At 35.2% G+C, this 16,340-nt stretch overlaps 2 protein-coding genes across 2 annotated transcripts; both read right to left on the bottom strand.

Annotated features, from left to right (window-relative positions):
- Window positions 1–275: 275 nt before the first annotated feature.
- LOC124441414 lies at window positions 276–1,461 on the bottom strand. The gene has a single exon (XM_046991881.1). The coding sequence runs from the start codon at window positions 1,444–1,446 to the stop codon at window positions 442–444; it is 1,005 nt and encodes a 334-aa protein (XP_046847837.1). The 5' UTR covers window positions 1,447–1,461; the 3' UTR covers window positions 276–441.
- A 1,280-nt stretch (window positions 1,462–2,741) lies between these two features.
- On the bottom strand, window positions 2,742–16,210 carry LOC124441425 (pecanex-like protein 1). Its single transcript, XM_046991894.1, is given in 31 exon segments — window positions 2,742–3,584; window positions 3,671–3,749; window positions 3,826–4,122; window positions 4,196–4,299; window positions 4,370–4,600; window positions 4,789–4,982; window positions 5,196–5,255; window positions 5,341–5,612; window positions 6,283–6,412; window positions 6,504–6,612; window positions 6,680–6,857; window positions 6,928–7,063; window positions 7,148–7,298; window positions 7,985–8,077; window positions 8,161–8,266; window positions 8,425–8,528; window positions 8,998–9,098; window positions 9,161–9,271; window positions 9,569–9,737; window positions 10,233–10,265; window positions 10,357–10,510; window positions 10,733–10,798; window positions 10,801–10,956; window positions 11,869–11,941; window positions 12,011–12,222; window positions 12,450–12,852; window positions 14,370–14,928; window positions 15,156–15,190; window positions 15,264–15,312; window positions 15,372–15,662; window positions 15,867–16,210. Coding segments are annotated over 31 exon segments (5,391 nt in total). The 5' UTR covers window positions 16,020–16,210; the 3' UTR covers window positions 2,742–3,002.
- Between the last annotated feature and the right edge of the window lie 130 nt (window positions 16,211–16,340).

The raw sequence follows: 16,340 nt of genomic DNA, 5'->3' as shown, positions 1-16,340 counted from the left end.
TTCTCAGTTATATGAAAAAAGACGTTGATGAGAAAAATAACTTAAGATGATCTTTTGCATGTTAGTAATCTTCGTCCACAACTCAAGTTAAACTCAACACTTCTGTACCTTAGTCTATTCCCCAATAAAACCCCGCATGCATGATCTTCTTATCCCGTCATATTTCAGTATTTTAATTAGAATTGAAAAAAAGAAAAAGAAATAGCTACGAAATTAATTTTTTAACATTTTGCTATTCTAACTAATTTGTATAAGCTGCTAATGAAATTAAGAAAATAGATTTTCTATAATTTAACCAAAGTTTCGATAATACCAAGTCGCATTATGATAGTTTACTAAGCGTTTTTCTAAGACAAGAAATAAATAATGATATCAAAACTCGAAAGGTCGAAGGTAGAATAAAACATTAAACTTCTTGGACTTGCAATCAGCTTAAACAAATCATGCTAATGTAGAATTAACATTGTCATCTATAGCAAGATGGTCATGATATATTGCAAAAGAACAAACAGTGGCAGGTATTGCACTTGAACCACCACTGCCGTCCATTTCAGTGGGACTACCAGTGCCAGCCATTTCAGTGGGACTACCAGTGCCAGCCATTTCAGTGGGACTACCAGTGCCAGCCATTTCAGTGGGACCACAAGTGCCAGCCATTTCAGTGGGACCACCAGTGCCAACCATTTCAGTGGGACTACCAGTGCCAGCCATTGTATTTGAACTGCAAGTGCCAAACGATGCTGTAGAACTATCAGTGTAAGTTGCTGTTGAACTTGAAGATCTTTTTGTGCAAACACATGTTAAACTGTCAGTATAATCTTCTTCCAAAGGAGTGGTAATTATTTCGGGGGTGGTAATTATTCCGGGACTGCCAGAGCAAGGCGTCAAGGCATCACTGTCATCTGTTGTAGTGGAACTACTTAGGGCTATTGTAGTTGGAGGATAGATGTTTCTCGATACTAATCTGCAGATAAAGAAATCACAAAAAGTTTTCTTGAACATTTTGCGAAACTTAGGCAATTGCCAGGCATAGACGAATGGTGTTAGTTCAAAGTTTAGTATTTTTATTGGATACAGTCCTTCGATAACGTAGGTTGCAAATTTTGTAAAACCACAGTAAGAACAGAGTATTTCACGCATCAAAAAACCCTGCATCACCAACATGTATGGCATTACAGTTATAACGACGATAATCCACAAAATTATTGGGACATTTGTTAGACCAGACTCTTGAAATTCAGCAACTCGACGACAATGTTGATTTCTTTCTATTCCAATGCTCACTTGGTTATTGTCTGCGGAATATCTCGCCGTGCTGAGTGATCTATAGATGTCTAAATCTCTGATTTCGATATATATTTTTATATAAGATACAACAGAGAATAGTAGACATATCTCAGACAGCACAATAACTATCATCTGTCCTATTACAACATTGTGAATCATTATGATGGTAGAACAAACAGATATGATCCATGTCAGGCCAATACATGTGCGTGCATACGATTTTTTGAAATATTTTCGCTCTCTAAAGACGATCACTAAAACTCTCTCGAAAGTCATTAATCCCAGCGACAGGAACGAAGCAGACAAATTTCCCCATTGTATAAGTTGTGCTTCATAGTGTAATTTAGTGTTTGGAATTTCCGAATTGCCGAATAAAACCCATGTCAAAGTACCAATATTAAAGAAGAGATGAGCCAAACTAAGGTGTATGGCAAATACTGCTCCAACCGGAGTGAAGATCTTCTTTGATTTAAACAATAGCACAATCAATGTCAACGAATTAAAGATGATACCAAAGAAGCTAACAAGATCGATAACTACACGTTCTTCGACCGGCCAGTCACCAAGATATGTCAAGTTAAGTTCTTTAAAATTCATCTTTCGTCGCAAATGAAAGAATGCGTTTTGATAATAATCTTATCTACATGCAACAGAATGCTAGAAACTAACACCGTTGATAAGTATTTACCAGTGACTAATTCAGCATAAGAACTGCTATTTTATATACTGATGATTTGGCATTTAGTATTTAGCATTTAATGTAAATCTTCACTGGCAAGAGGATTTAGGGCATTGATACAGAAAGCAGTTTTTACACTTATGGGAATTAAATTAGGCTACATGTAAACAAAAGAAAAGCCGTAAAGGCCCAAAGTTTATTGCTTGGATGATTTTACTAATTGAAATTTTATAATTATAATACTTTGAGACCACAATTTATTGTTTAATCCAACGACTCAATATTTTGTTTTGTCCAATTAAAGATTTCAACTATATATGAGTGACTCAAACAGGTAGAGAACTTTCCCTCATCAATATTGCGATTGAAGTTTTAGAGCTATGTAAAACCAATGGAAGTAAAGCACAAAGGCGCCAGCAATTAGTAGTATCATGGTAGTCCCTGAAAGTCCCTGAAAGTCTCATGAAAGTCCCTAAAAGATCTCGTCAGATGAAACTTGCTTTTTTCATAGCATAGTTCAACCTCTATGAAAGACACTCAATAATGAAATATTGGCAAAGTTTTTAGTATTTGGCAAACCAGTTTACGGAGAAGAAAATCCCCTTAGTTTTTGCTGATGACTTTGTATTTTAGTAAATTTAATGTACTCTTTTCAGAAGGATCAATGAAGATTAAAGACCAGTTTCTGTGTTTGAGCAGTTGGTTTCGCTGTGCATAAATGACATGAAAATTTAAAAGTTGTTTGTGACAAGGGGATAGAATAAATTGCAGCTAATTTCGTTGTTTTACATATTTCATTTTTAATAAGATCGACGTCGTGAAGTACCCCCAAATACCTCGACTTAACAATAAAGATTTTGTATAATGTCTAGTGATAATTAGAAAAATATGTTACAACAGTACCCAATATCAATATAACAGCACTATCTATTTACATTTGCGAGAATTTTTAATATTTTGTACAAAACGCAAGCCAACTCTTTTTGAAGAATGTTTCTAGCGACTTTCTAACCCATTTAAAATCAACGTTTATATTTTAAGAACTGTTGACTGCTCGCAGGTTCACTACCAGTCGGGGAAGATTGTGGAGTAATTTGGTATATTTACTGACAAATGAGCTTGACAGTTTACTTTCGGGTTGTGGAGCACTTCCACTTAAAGATCTATTTGTTGATGTACTTAAATGCCGCGCTCCCGTTCTCGGAGAACTAAGATTTGTATCCAGTCTAACACGCACAGTTTCCAGCACTGCGGGCTCACGCACGCTTGGTATACCTCTGTGCACGCCACTTTCAACTGGTTCTGACGTTTCGCTACAAAGAGTGCCACAGCGTATTCTTAATTGGTTCCAGGCCTTTCTTAAGCCGTTCAAGATTCTGGTAACCTGCAATGCGCCATAGCTAAACGAATAAAGCTGATCGTTCGTGTCTGCATACGAAGTGGTCAGCGGTGAGACGTAAATAGGGTAGCCAATTGGTTGATCACAGGAAGAATTAATAATGTTACGAAGAACCTGCTTGGAATTCTGTATAGAGCCTCGTTCAGGATTACGATTTCTTAGAAAGATGAGCTCCTGAAGTTGACTGGCCCAGAAGCCACGAACGCATTCACGATTGACCTGAGAAAATTGAAGTGTCATCACCGAATGATAAAAGAAGATAATTTTGGCATGCAAAAGACTATAAACACAACTTTTTCAGTTACTTTAATCACTCGAAAACTCAAATATCTTTTGTTCAACATGATTATCTTGTAGTCATCAATGGCGTCATAATTCACGTGCCTACGTAAAATGATCAAAAAAGATGAGAAAGATGGAAGCACTCTTCGTGTGTGTGTGTCATTTAATAAGGGTGTACCTGAGAGCAAGTAGTGAGTCACGATTGGCTAATACCGCTTGTCTCCACGCGGGATCACCCTCGTGGGCTATGACGAGATTCTCTTCGTGAGTTGCAATGGCTGAATACAAGATGGCAGGTTCATCGTATTCATCAGGAAATGTAAAATGATCTTGATGTAATTTCAATGACATTCTCACAGCAGGAGCTACGACATTCTTCAAAAGATTCATATCACAAAGTACCCACTCATCTTTCTGGTTAGTGATACGAAAATCACCTTTAAATAACGCGTGAAGACCGTAAAGAAACTCGAGGCTACAGAAACACAAAAATACAACATTTGCAAAACATATACACATTTTACCCTGCAATGTCTTCAATCTAATACCTTGAAAATTGTTGATGGCCTGCTGTACCCAATGTTCGACGTCCTAGCAGGCTCAAAGCAAAACATAACGTGACAAGAGTGGATGGTTTGTCGCAAGGAATTTCCTAAACCCACGAAAGGATGAGCATTTTACCATGAAAGGAATTCTATAGAAAGACATGAGTACAGACTTACGTCATGTCTACGTCCGGCGCAAAATATGATCCAATCAGAATACGTGTTATAGAAACTGTCTCTTGAAATCCCTTTTGCAAGAGCATCATAATCATCGTCAATATTCTGGTTGAACGTCGATTCCTTCTCGACATAATCCAATCCGTTGAATGAAAGTAATCCATTTTGAATGTCTTCGTTGGTCAACCACTCAACTAATTTGGTCGAACGCACCGCATAAAAAATAATCGCCTGAAAATCATGGTAAAACAATGAATAATAACTTCATGCTATGTGGATATTTAGTGATCTACAGTGAAGGAAAATACATAAAGTACATACATTAAAATGGGACATTAATATCTTCCATTGTACAGTGGAGTACATACAGTAAAATTGGACACCAACATCTTTTATTGTATTGTATATAATTTATTTACCTTCACATAGTACGTAACTAAAATCTTACGAAGATCGAACACTTGTAGCATAGAGGTCGCACTGTTGTCACTGATGCTATAACCTTCTATGACGTATTTTACCGACGTCACCTGCCATGACAACCAACGCTGACCAAATGCAGCATTGACAGACAGAACACCAGGCAAGTGACCGGGCTCACAGCAACAACAACCTAGATGAAAAGGTTCAGGATCTTGTTGAAAACGCCATGAATAGAAGCATATACATAAACCTGAGTGCAGCTATAAAGAGCAGGTGAATTAAGGGAGCATACGTGTTAAAGAGATGCATAGCTATTGAAGCGATAGAAGAGTATTTAAGTGATACATGTATAATGGAAAAGTAAAAACGTTCTTCAGAGATACAGGTGAATACTAAAGAAAACCTTTGTCGCTTTCAACATCTTCAGTGATTGCTTCAACTTCTCTTTGTTGACAATAAGTTCCTGTAGTACGATAAAGGCCAGGTAAATCAAAACAAAAAGACAGTTGGGGGCACACAGTCACTAACCATTTGCTTTGAATTTTTACCTCGAAACTCGAGTCCACGCAGCTGAAAAGTGACGAGACCATTACCAATCTCTATAATATGAACTAAAGCATTAAGATATTCCGACGCAAGTACAAAGCAATCTCCACTAGATACCGGTCCCCAACGACCGAGAATCAAATCTCCGCACAGACTATGTTGAAGAGAACGCGTCAAGTGTTCATAGAAGATCGAGTTCAGATTGTTGTCGTCCGATCCTGGATTACGATCAAGTTGCGACAGCCGAGTGTTCGTGTGATCCACGCGACTGGTGCTAGGGAGAGGAATCATGTTTTTAATTCAATGAAAGTGAGCCTAAGAAAGTAAGGATGTGATTAGTTTGAACGGGGAGAGGAATCATGTTTTAATTCAATGAAAGTGAGCCTAAGAAAGTAAGGATGGATTAGTTTGAATCATGTTTTAATTCAATTGAGCCTTGTGAATAGGAGGGGGTTGAACCGTTACATCTAGATGATGTTGATCGTTTATACTAGTGCAATCCTGACAAACACCGTTTGTGTCCTGAGAAGGACTGTTGTTGTCCTTAGAGACTGTTGTGGTCCTGAAAAGGACTGTTGGTGTCCTTAGAGACTGTTGTGGTCCTGAAAAGGACTGTTGGTGTCCTGAGAAAGACTGTTGTGGTCCTGAAAAGGACTGTTGGTGTCCTGAGAAAGACTGTTGTGGTCCTGAAAAGGACTGTTGGTGTCCTGAGAAAGACTGTTGTGGTCATGAAAACGATTGTTTGTATCCTGAGAAGGACTGTTGTTGTCCTGAGAAGGACTGTTGTTGTCCTGAGAAGGATTGTTGCGATTGATTGACTGTTGTGACAACATCCTTAGCTATAGTCATCTTCATGTGTCAAAACACTTATCTACTTCATTCTAAGGACAGCACTAGCCTGAACAATCAACATCAATAAACATGGCAAATGAATGAGTTCTTACTTGTAGTTTTTCTCCCAAAATTTCACAGGTCTGACATACGAACAAAGAAAAATGGCACTGCCTAAGAATGGGTTGAGTGGCGCTGACAAAAACGACGATAAAATGGTTTGAAAAAATAGCATTGTTGAATCTGATTGTAAAGGAAAGCAAACAGCAAAAGCAAAGAAAAAATGGCTAAAATGTGTGAAACCTTTAAAAATACATAAAATAGTAGAGGATACGAGGAATACTGAACGGCTGAGCAAAGGCGTGGAACGCAGATCCCCATGGAATTTGCCATGGAGCGATGTAGCTAAACACGAATCTCAATTTTAACATGAGTTCGTAAACCTATAAGAATAACACAGATGTTATCATTGATGATGTCTACGTTCATGAGAATCGCAAAGAAACACACCTTAGACAATATTATCGACATCACAAAATAATTAATAGGAAATCCTTCGGAATATTTCGAGAAATCGTAGCGAAAAAAAAGTAACGTCCATATCACTAATATGTATTGTTTCGAAGTGTCGGCAAATGAAGATCTCATCATTTTTAGAGCAATTGTGCTCAATAACAACGAGCCACCTCTGAATAATAGAAGAAAATAAATAAAAAATTTGTCATACCAACACAAATAACTAGCCATTAGCGACTTACATTGAGCCAAACTTGAATACCATATCCTCAGCATATTTACTCAATGTACCGAGAAACAAACAAGGATATATAATGTTTCTCTCGATAAAGCAAAGCCATACGTAGAATTTCTCGAACCAGACAAGTTTAGGAGCTCCTGAGAGATGCAGTAAAAAAAAACACAATAAAAATAGACTAAAATCAACATGTTTAAAAACAAAAAAAAAACAAAACGCAAAACCTTTCACTTCATATAAATGATATTCTTGAGTCTTGAGAAAAGGACGAGCACAACATAGCCAAGGTAATGCTTTTCGTAATTGTGGCATAAGATAATGTGCAAAAAACCCAATCACTCCAGCCAAGAAAAAAAAGATCCAGCTGAGGTAATCCTACACAAACGATAAACATTTTTTTATGATTAATTTGCCTTCTGCTTTAAACATTCTCTCTCTCTCTTCCTTTCGGCTTTCGGCTTCTTCTCTTAGGGATAACAACAATGAATAAATCTACATGCAATATTCATTATTTCTGTCTGCTGTATTCTCTTGTCTCAAACCATTCAACTTCCTTTGTCAATATATTCATAAACCTCCTCTTTGGTCGTCATCTACACCTCTTACTTTGCAGTTCTAAACGCAACTTTATTCTACCTATAGACACCCCCCCCCCTCCCCCTACATGGCCACACCATCAAGCCTGACTTCTCTTAATTTGCTTCTAAGACCCCGTTTACCCTAAAGCGAATTACTATCGTAGCAGGTTAAATTTTCTTTGTATTAAATGGCAGTGAAATTGTTCAACGTTAGGAACACAATCGAATAGACTAAATCTATCAGCCTAATAAGCTTTTACTCCAAACAGTTATCCCTTTAAAGCAAATGAAGATGTGTGATAAGTATAGTGTATATAGTGTAAACGCAGCCTAAAACATCGAAAATGTATTCTTATACACGCATTCCAAATTACTTGTCATAATGTGTTCATGAAAGAACAAATATGACAATTACTTACATATAATTCAGTAAATTATGACAATTACTTACATATAATTCAGTAAATTATGACAATTACTTACATATAATTCAGTAAATACTTTACTGACATGAACACCAAAGACAAATACGGCTGTGATGATGCATACAATAAGATCATGATGAGCTCGACGCATCTGAAATAAACATTCCGAAATGCGGGTGGAAAACAGTAATATAAATACAAACACATCCTTTTAATTCATAAAAATCGACTCACGAAAGTTTTCTGAAGTTTCGCAGGCAATGGATCATCGATTTCGCCCGATTTGACATTAATTACAACCTCATTTTCTTTACAGCAGGCGGAGCTGCGAAACAGTCGCCTTAATACACGGTAACAGAAGAATAATGTTAGAAAACGTACTTGATGAGAGAAAATACGAGAGAATTTAGAACAAAACATGTTTTATTAACATCAATTCTTTCACATTGAAGCATGGAAGAAAGGTTAGAATAGTTGAGAGGAAAAGTCGATTCTTACCAGAAAGGCATGGGATCTGCCACAGAACGACTGAGATGATATGATATTGATATTGCCAATCCACTAAATACGCTGAATAAAATATCTTCACCCGGTAAATCACCCTAGGAATGTATAAAATCATTAACCATAAAGATGTACACTTTACACAGTACACAACCATAGGGAAGTACATTTTATACTGTAATCAACCATAGAGAAGTACATTTTATACTGTAATCAACCATAGAAGTACATTTTATACAGTAATTAACCATAGAGAAGTACATTTTATACAGTAATCAACCATAGAGAAGTACATTTTATACAGTAATCAACCATAGAGAAGTACATTTTATACAGTAATCAACCATAGAGAAGTACATTTTATACAGTAATCAACCATAGAGAAGTACATTTTATACAGTAATCAACCATAGAGAAGTACATTTTATACAGTAATCAACCATAGAGAAGTACATTTTATACTGTATACAACCATAGAGAAGTACATTTTATCCTGTAATAAACCACAGAGATGTGCATACCATACTTCAACCATGAAGAAGTGGTACAAAATTATTGTTTTCCTACCTTACTTTGCTCAAAAGCGCCGTAACAAAAACCAAAAAGCAATCCAACGGCTAACAAACTTCGAAAAAAGGCAAAAATAGCAGCTCTGAGACTGGTACTGGCTAAAAATTGTAAGTATACATGAAACTTCCGAAGTATAATTGATTGCAACAATTTTGAATACCATTGCCACCGAAGATATGAATTTCCAACTGCTCCAGAAGAAACATGAGAAAGGTATTGACTTGAGGTAAAAGTCCCATGAGAAATACTATGGGAAATGCCAGAATGAAATCTGAATTTAAAATATACATTGCTTGATTTTCTCGGTTTTCACAAATGATAGCGAGAGATCTTGACGCTTACGTACAATGTGTATAATACTCTGAAGAACAATATATCAGTGACATTGAAATACTCTGAAGTGCATTACAATAAGGGGAAAGTGAGTCGTAATAACGTTGCTCTATATGTTTGGAATTTGAATAATTATTTGTTCATATTAGCAACGTCGAAGTTTAGGTTTATTTAAGAAACCGCTCATCAGAACGGACAAAACAGAACTACTTTACACAAAAGGAAAATGACGTACCTGCCATTCTATCCCTAGTATATGCGACCGCGTTTGAACTGCACATAGGTATCGTGTAAACAGATACACATTGAAAGTCGTAATCTGAAAGCTTGTCAAAGATCAAGATACCGCTGGCCAAGACACAGAAATATATAGGTCTGCTAAACAGGACCACGTGATTGAATCCCTATACACATAAATTAAAGTAAAAATTCATAAACAATATTATTATTCTCCATCAAGCGGTACAAGAATGAATGCTCTGTATGTTTAAGGAAAGAGTAATTCTTCAATAGCCATTGACAAATCCCCCCCTACAATTACAGGTTGAATGTGGCTCTTTTATTCCCACACAAACCGTTTACAAGAAGTATCAAAAAGTCGGGGATTTATACGAGTAAAATAAAAGCAAACATTCGTAGGACGAGTTGGTAAAGTCTCCTAAGTTCCTAATAAGTCGCCCTATAAAGTGATAAACAACAAGTTATGTTTCAGAGAAGATTGCTATAAGCTAACCATTTTTGTAAATTAGTATTACTCGTTTCCATCAAAATATTAAACTTTGTGGAATACGTTTTTCATTTCACATAATCCCATTAAAAGTAATACGAATGGGAAAATCTCTTAAGTCAAAAATCTTTCTAAAATATAGTAAATAAAGCCATTCCCCAGAGAATCTTACATGAGTAGGTGAGGTGGCGTCAGGTTGAACACTCTATAAAAAGAAAAAAAGAAAAATGTTGAGAATAAATCAATTAACAAAATAAGAATCAACAATAAAATAAATTAAAAACGAGACTTTAAACCTTTAGCAATGAAAATTGACAACCAGCCAGCACGAAACAAAAGTTAAATATCCAAAAATCAGAGTAGAAATCCTTGAGAAGCAACCAGTAGCCAAGAAATGAGACCAAGACAGCGAGTACAACAGCAGTTATTGTTTCATACGTATATTTATGACTATGTCAAAAACGTAGAAATATCAATAAAAGATAGAATCATTAGAATCAAAAAAGAGTAAGACGAATAAGTATATCATTAAAAGATAGAATCATTAGAGAATGATAATAATAAAAACATTAAAAAAAACATAGAATCATAAGAATCAAGAAAGACTAATAAGAATATAAACATCAATATAAAAGAGAATCATTTGAATCAAAAAAGAGAATTTAAACCAACCGATCAAAAACCGCAAGCAAAGCCAAACGATCGAATGCAATTTTTACGAATTTCCCAGGAATGATTTCAAAGTTGAATATTTTGCGAGGAATTTTTCTTCTGCTTGAGCGAAACCTTTTTCGGTTTTTATTCTACAGCCAGTGTTTGATTCATCAGAAGACGAATCAATATTTGAGTGAGGCGTGGAGAAGTTTGGCATTACCGATGAAATACTGCTGCCATCCCTAGATGAAAATGAAATGTTAAGAAAAAGAGATACAATGGACGTTGATGAGTATGTGTTGTATTCAGGTGATATAATGGACGTTGATGAGTATGTGTTGTATTCAGGTGATACAAAGGACGTTGATGAGTATGTGTTGTATTCAGGTGATACAATAGACGTTGATGAGTATGTTTTGTATTCAGGTGATACAATAGACGTTGATGAGTATGTGTTGTATTCAGGTGATACAATAGACGTTGATGAGTATGTTTTGTATTCAGGTGATACAATAGACGTTGATGAGTATGTGTTGTATTCAGGTGATACAATAGACGTTGATGAGTATATGTTGTATTCAGGTGATACAATAGACGTTGATGAGTATGTCTTGTTTTCAGGTGATACAATAGACGTTGATGAGTATGTTTGTATTCAGGTGATACAATAGACGTTGATGAGTATGTTTTGTATTCAGGTGATACAATAGACGTTGATGAGTACGTGTTGTATTCAGGTGATACAATAGACATTGATGAGTATGTGTTATATTCAGGTGATACAATAGACGTTGATGAGTATGTGTTATATTCAGGTGATACAATAGACATTGATGAGTATGTGTTGTATTCAGGTGATACAATAGACGTTGATGAGTATGTCTTGTTTTCAGGTGATATACACAGGGTGCATCAAAAAAGTAGAGTATTTTAAAATCGCTCGAAAATTAGTAAAAACGTTAAGGTGGTGGAATTTTTCTTCATTTTCTATTGTATTTATCCAAACAATCTATCTACATGAAATCTTCCATAACTTAAAGTAATTACGAAATTTCGAATCGTTTCAAAACAGTTTACTCATTTGACGCAACCTGTATAAGGTACTGAAGAATTAGAGGTATTTTCAACGGATAGCTTATTGATGTAACACTTGCCTGTCGATGGTATCAAGATCAAGAATATCTACAGGATCATCAGAAATTTCAAAGACGTATTGACGAATATTTCCTGCGATTCAAAATGGTTACAATTGATAGAGGTCATATACAAGAAATGTAAAAAGTTCTTTCATCTCACCGTGTTCATCTTGATATTGATGTACAGCACCGGCTGATGTGTCGTCATGTGACACAGCCAAGTGATGACCACGTGTGACGTCAGAGGTTTCACCTGTCAACAAACTGAACCTTTCAATATCGGTTAATTCCATTGGTCGACGACGACGTATACCAGCAGAACGACGAGTCAATGGACGTGAAACACGATGTGATCTTTGACCTTCATCAAATCTAAACAATAAACATTAAAAAATCAGAGATGAAAAAATCAAAAATTAATATTGCTGTACTTCATGACTATGAAGAACAACATATGCTGAAGAGATCACCTGCTGCGAAGTTTATAAATCGTAGGAGCAAATTATTACCTCCCACGTGATGACTATCCACTACGAGTTGATTACCTATTACGAGATAATTACCTGCTACGAGATAATAGCCTGCTACGAGATAATTACCTGCTACGAGATAATAACCTGCTAATAGATACAGGAATACTACTTTGCGGTGACAAATTCAATATATTCGTTCTCTCTGTTCTCTCTTCCCCAGTGTCCAGCGCTCGATGAAATATTTCGGCCAAATCACGCGGTTCTTGGTCATGTGACGAACTTTTGCTTGACGCACGACCGGGCATGGGTGTCCCAGGCCGAGTAATATCCTTAAAACCTGAATTACAGCTTGATGACACGGTTGCAGAATCTTCAAAAACATTGGAAATTGCAAGAACGTCAGGGTAGAATTTAGGAAAACCTTCAATTGACTCAACATCATCAACACTTGGTACATAATCCCTAGTTTTTTGAGATTTTGATCTGTTTCCATTTGACAACTCATCAATATTGTCGTCTGAATGTGGCCCTAAATGAGAGGTAAGATTTACGATGATGGAAAATAAGATAATTGAATAAGTTGTAAAATTTAAAACATATGTGAGAATGAAGACATTGATATGAAGAATAAAATGATACATATTATTCACTCACTATTGAGTAGTGTATAATTATTCACTCACTATTGAGTAGTGTATATTATTCACTCACTATTGAGTAGTGTATATTATTCACTCACTATTGAGTAGTGTATATTATTCACTCACTATTGAGTAGTGTATAATTATTCACTCACTATTGAGTAGTGTATATTATTCACTCACTATTGAGTAGTGCATATTATTCACTCACTATTGAGTAGTGTATATTATTCACTCATTATTGAGTAGTGTACATTATTCACTCACTATTGAGTAGTGTATAATTATTCACTCACTATTGAGTAGTGTGTATTATTCACTCACTATTGAGTAGTGTATAATTATTCACTCACTATTGAGTAGTGTATATTATTCACTCACTATTGAGTAGTGTATAATTATTCACTCACTATTGAGTAGTGTATATTATTCACTCACTATTGAGTAGTGTATATTATTCACTCACTATTGAGTAGTGTATATTATTCACTCACTATTGAGTAGTGTATAATTATTCACTCACTATTGAGTAGTGTGTATTATTCACTCTATTGAGTAGTGTATATTATTCACTCACTATTGAGTAGTGTATATTATTCACTCACTATTGAGTAGTGTATATTATTCACTCACTATTGAGTAGTGTATAATTATTCACTCACTATTGAGTAGTGTGTATTATTCACTCACTATTGAGTAGTGTATATTATTCACTCACTATTGAGTAGTGTATATTATTCACTCACTATTGAGTAGTGTATAATCAACACTTATTAACTAACAGTGTTCATTATATACCAGACACCAACATTGTTCCCCAAGAAGAAGATGAGAGGAACAATGGACAAACAAACAACATCGTAGCCCGCATCAATAATTAAAGTGGCAATATTCATATAGATGCGAGAAAACAATTGATTTCAAAGGAACTTTATACGACAAACGTGCATACATGAATATTGTCATCACCCCCCTCCCCCACAAATATCAAGCCAAACTCACTGTTTCCTGAGGTTTTAGTCAGTAAGTTTTTATTACAAACCAATGTTCAAAGATAAAAACTGTGTTTACTACAAACTAAATAAATGAAACATCTACTTTCCCAAAATACTATACAAATAAAATAAGATAAATCATGATATAAATAAGTATATTTTTGAAAAATTTGTATGTTTTTTTGGTGGACGTCGAATGCTGACCAAGATGAGCCAATTGTTGTATTTTTATGTATGATGCATGTTATTTTTTCATTATTATCTAGTAGATAAAGAATTATATGACTATTAAGCTACTTTCAAGGTAATAGCTTAAGTTCTTCCCTATCATGTGATATAATCTCAACCAATGAAACAATAGATAAAAGAACTTTTACAATTTGTAAATAGTAATATTCATTTCAACTCACCATAAAGTTGTATATAATTGTGAAAATTTCCAGACTCTTCTGGAGGCATATCAACATTCACTGCTTTACTGTCAGCTGCATCATTATTTTTGTCAGTCACGTCGGCATCAACACTACCATTTTTTGAAGTAATATCTGCCTTAACTGCATCATTATCTGTGGTCACACCTACATCAAGTACATTAGTTTCTTTATGATCAACATCTACTTTAACCATACTATTATCTTCAGTGGTAATACAAATGTCAGCTTGATTCCTGTCTTCAAATTTAGTACCAGCTTCAACTGCATGACTATCTTCAGTGATCACATTAACTGTATCGGTGTCTTCAGGAGTAGCATTTACTTTGATTGCAGCAAAATATTCTACGGCCAAATTAATATTAACTTCACCAATGTCTTCTGGTGTAGTGCTAGGTTTAACTACATGATTATTGTCTGCGGTCACATGGACATCATCTGCATCATTCTTTTCATGTATAGAGCTAACTTTATGTGGGCTAGCTTCATCTTTCTCAAATTCAATGTCATTATCTTCACTTCTCATGGCATTTTCAACCTTAGGAAAATCACAAAGAATGACTACAATAAAAAGCACCATGGCATTTCGTCACTACATAGTAAATTATTAAGAATATCTGTGAGTTTCAAATGTGTCCCATTCACCTATGTAAGCAATGTGAGAAATCAATTTGTAGCATGAGGGACAGATAACTAGTAACAATATGAAGTAAAGTACAAAATAAAACAAATTCTCAAGAAGTGCTATCATATAGCATAACCAACCTTGATTTCATTGTCCAATGTAACATCAACATCAGCTGGAAATCAAGAAAAAAAGTATGTTAATGTATGAGGACATTTTATTGGCATTGATTTAATTCAAATACTAACCAACTAAAGTCTGACTGCTAGATATATTTTCTCTCAATTCCATGGAATTCTAAATACACAAAATTAAATAGCAAAGCATAAATATTCAATGGGCTGAATACAACTTACATTAACTGCAGCATTTTCTTCCTCCATCTCTGCATGATTTTGACATGGCACTGATAAATCTTGCAATTCAATGGTTTCGTGGCCATCTTCAGTACAATGATTATTTTCAGTGGTATCAACAACTCTGGATGGTTCCTCTCCAGTCCCTTCATCAACATTTGTAGAAGTGATAACCTCTCCATCAAATAAAACATGCAGTCGATGACTTAAGCATTTAATGATGAGAAATAAGGTCGCAATTGTGACACAATATACTGGCCATATCCATGAGCAAAATGAACGCGGAGTTCCCTAATAAAAATGAAAAGTTTTGAATAAAAGTTTGTCTACAGTATGAAAAGAAACATATTTCAATAACAATTTGTCGAAGTAAAATCTTATAAAATTCTACGTTGTTCATATATGCTATACAACCTATTTTAGCGAGCCACCTAAGTTACAAACCGACTTTTGTAACAAGATGAACATCAAATAACAAGAATAATATATACATACTAAAAATAGCGAAAATGGTAGCAGTACAAGAAACATCCAAAGATAAAAATGAACGGTGTTTGTGAATAGTCCTTGATGTGGGTCGTAAAACCATCCTCCAGTAAAAGACGACCAAAGACCAAGTCTGATGACTTCCATCGTTAAAGAACCCATAACGACAAAGCAAATGAATCATTTAAACTATTATCTTAATCTTCCCTTCATTGAGTCTTGAAGAAAATGGACTCATGTAAAACACGAATGAATCTTGTCAAAAGTTTTGATCGACTTCTTTCAACGCCATGTTTTACGTAGTACTTTCCGTTTGCTTGACTAAATTATTTCGTAATTTCACACAATTTTCACACATTTCATTGTGTCCGCTGGAGGACTACCATAATCCCCCCCCGGAAGACAATGACTCAACAATTATAAACTAATTATAAACTAACATGAAGTACGAGACATATTTGGGTAACAGCAAGTTCTGCCAAT

The sequence above is a fragment of the Xenia sp. Carnegie-2017 genome, unplaced genomic scaffold (assembly GCF_021976095.1).
Source record: "Xenia sp. Carnegie-2017 unplaced genomic scaffold, XeniaSp_v1 HiC_scaffold_20, whole genome shotgun sequence".
NCBI lineage: Eukaryota > Metazoa > Cnidaria > Anthozoa > Malacalcyonacea > Xeniidae > Xenia > Xenia sp. Carnegie-2017.
The sequence above is the reverse complement of the archived record's forward strand: the minus strand, read 5'-3'. Positions and strand labels throughout refer to the sequence as shown.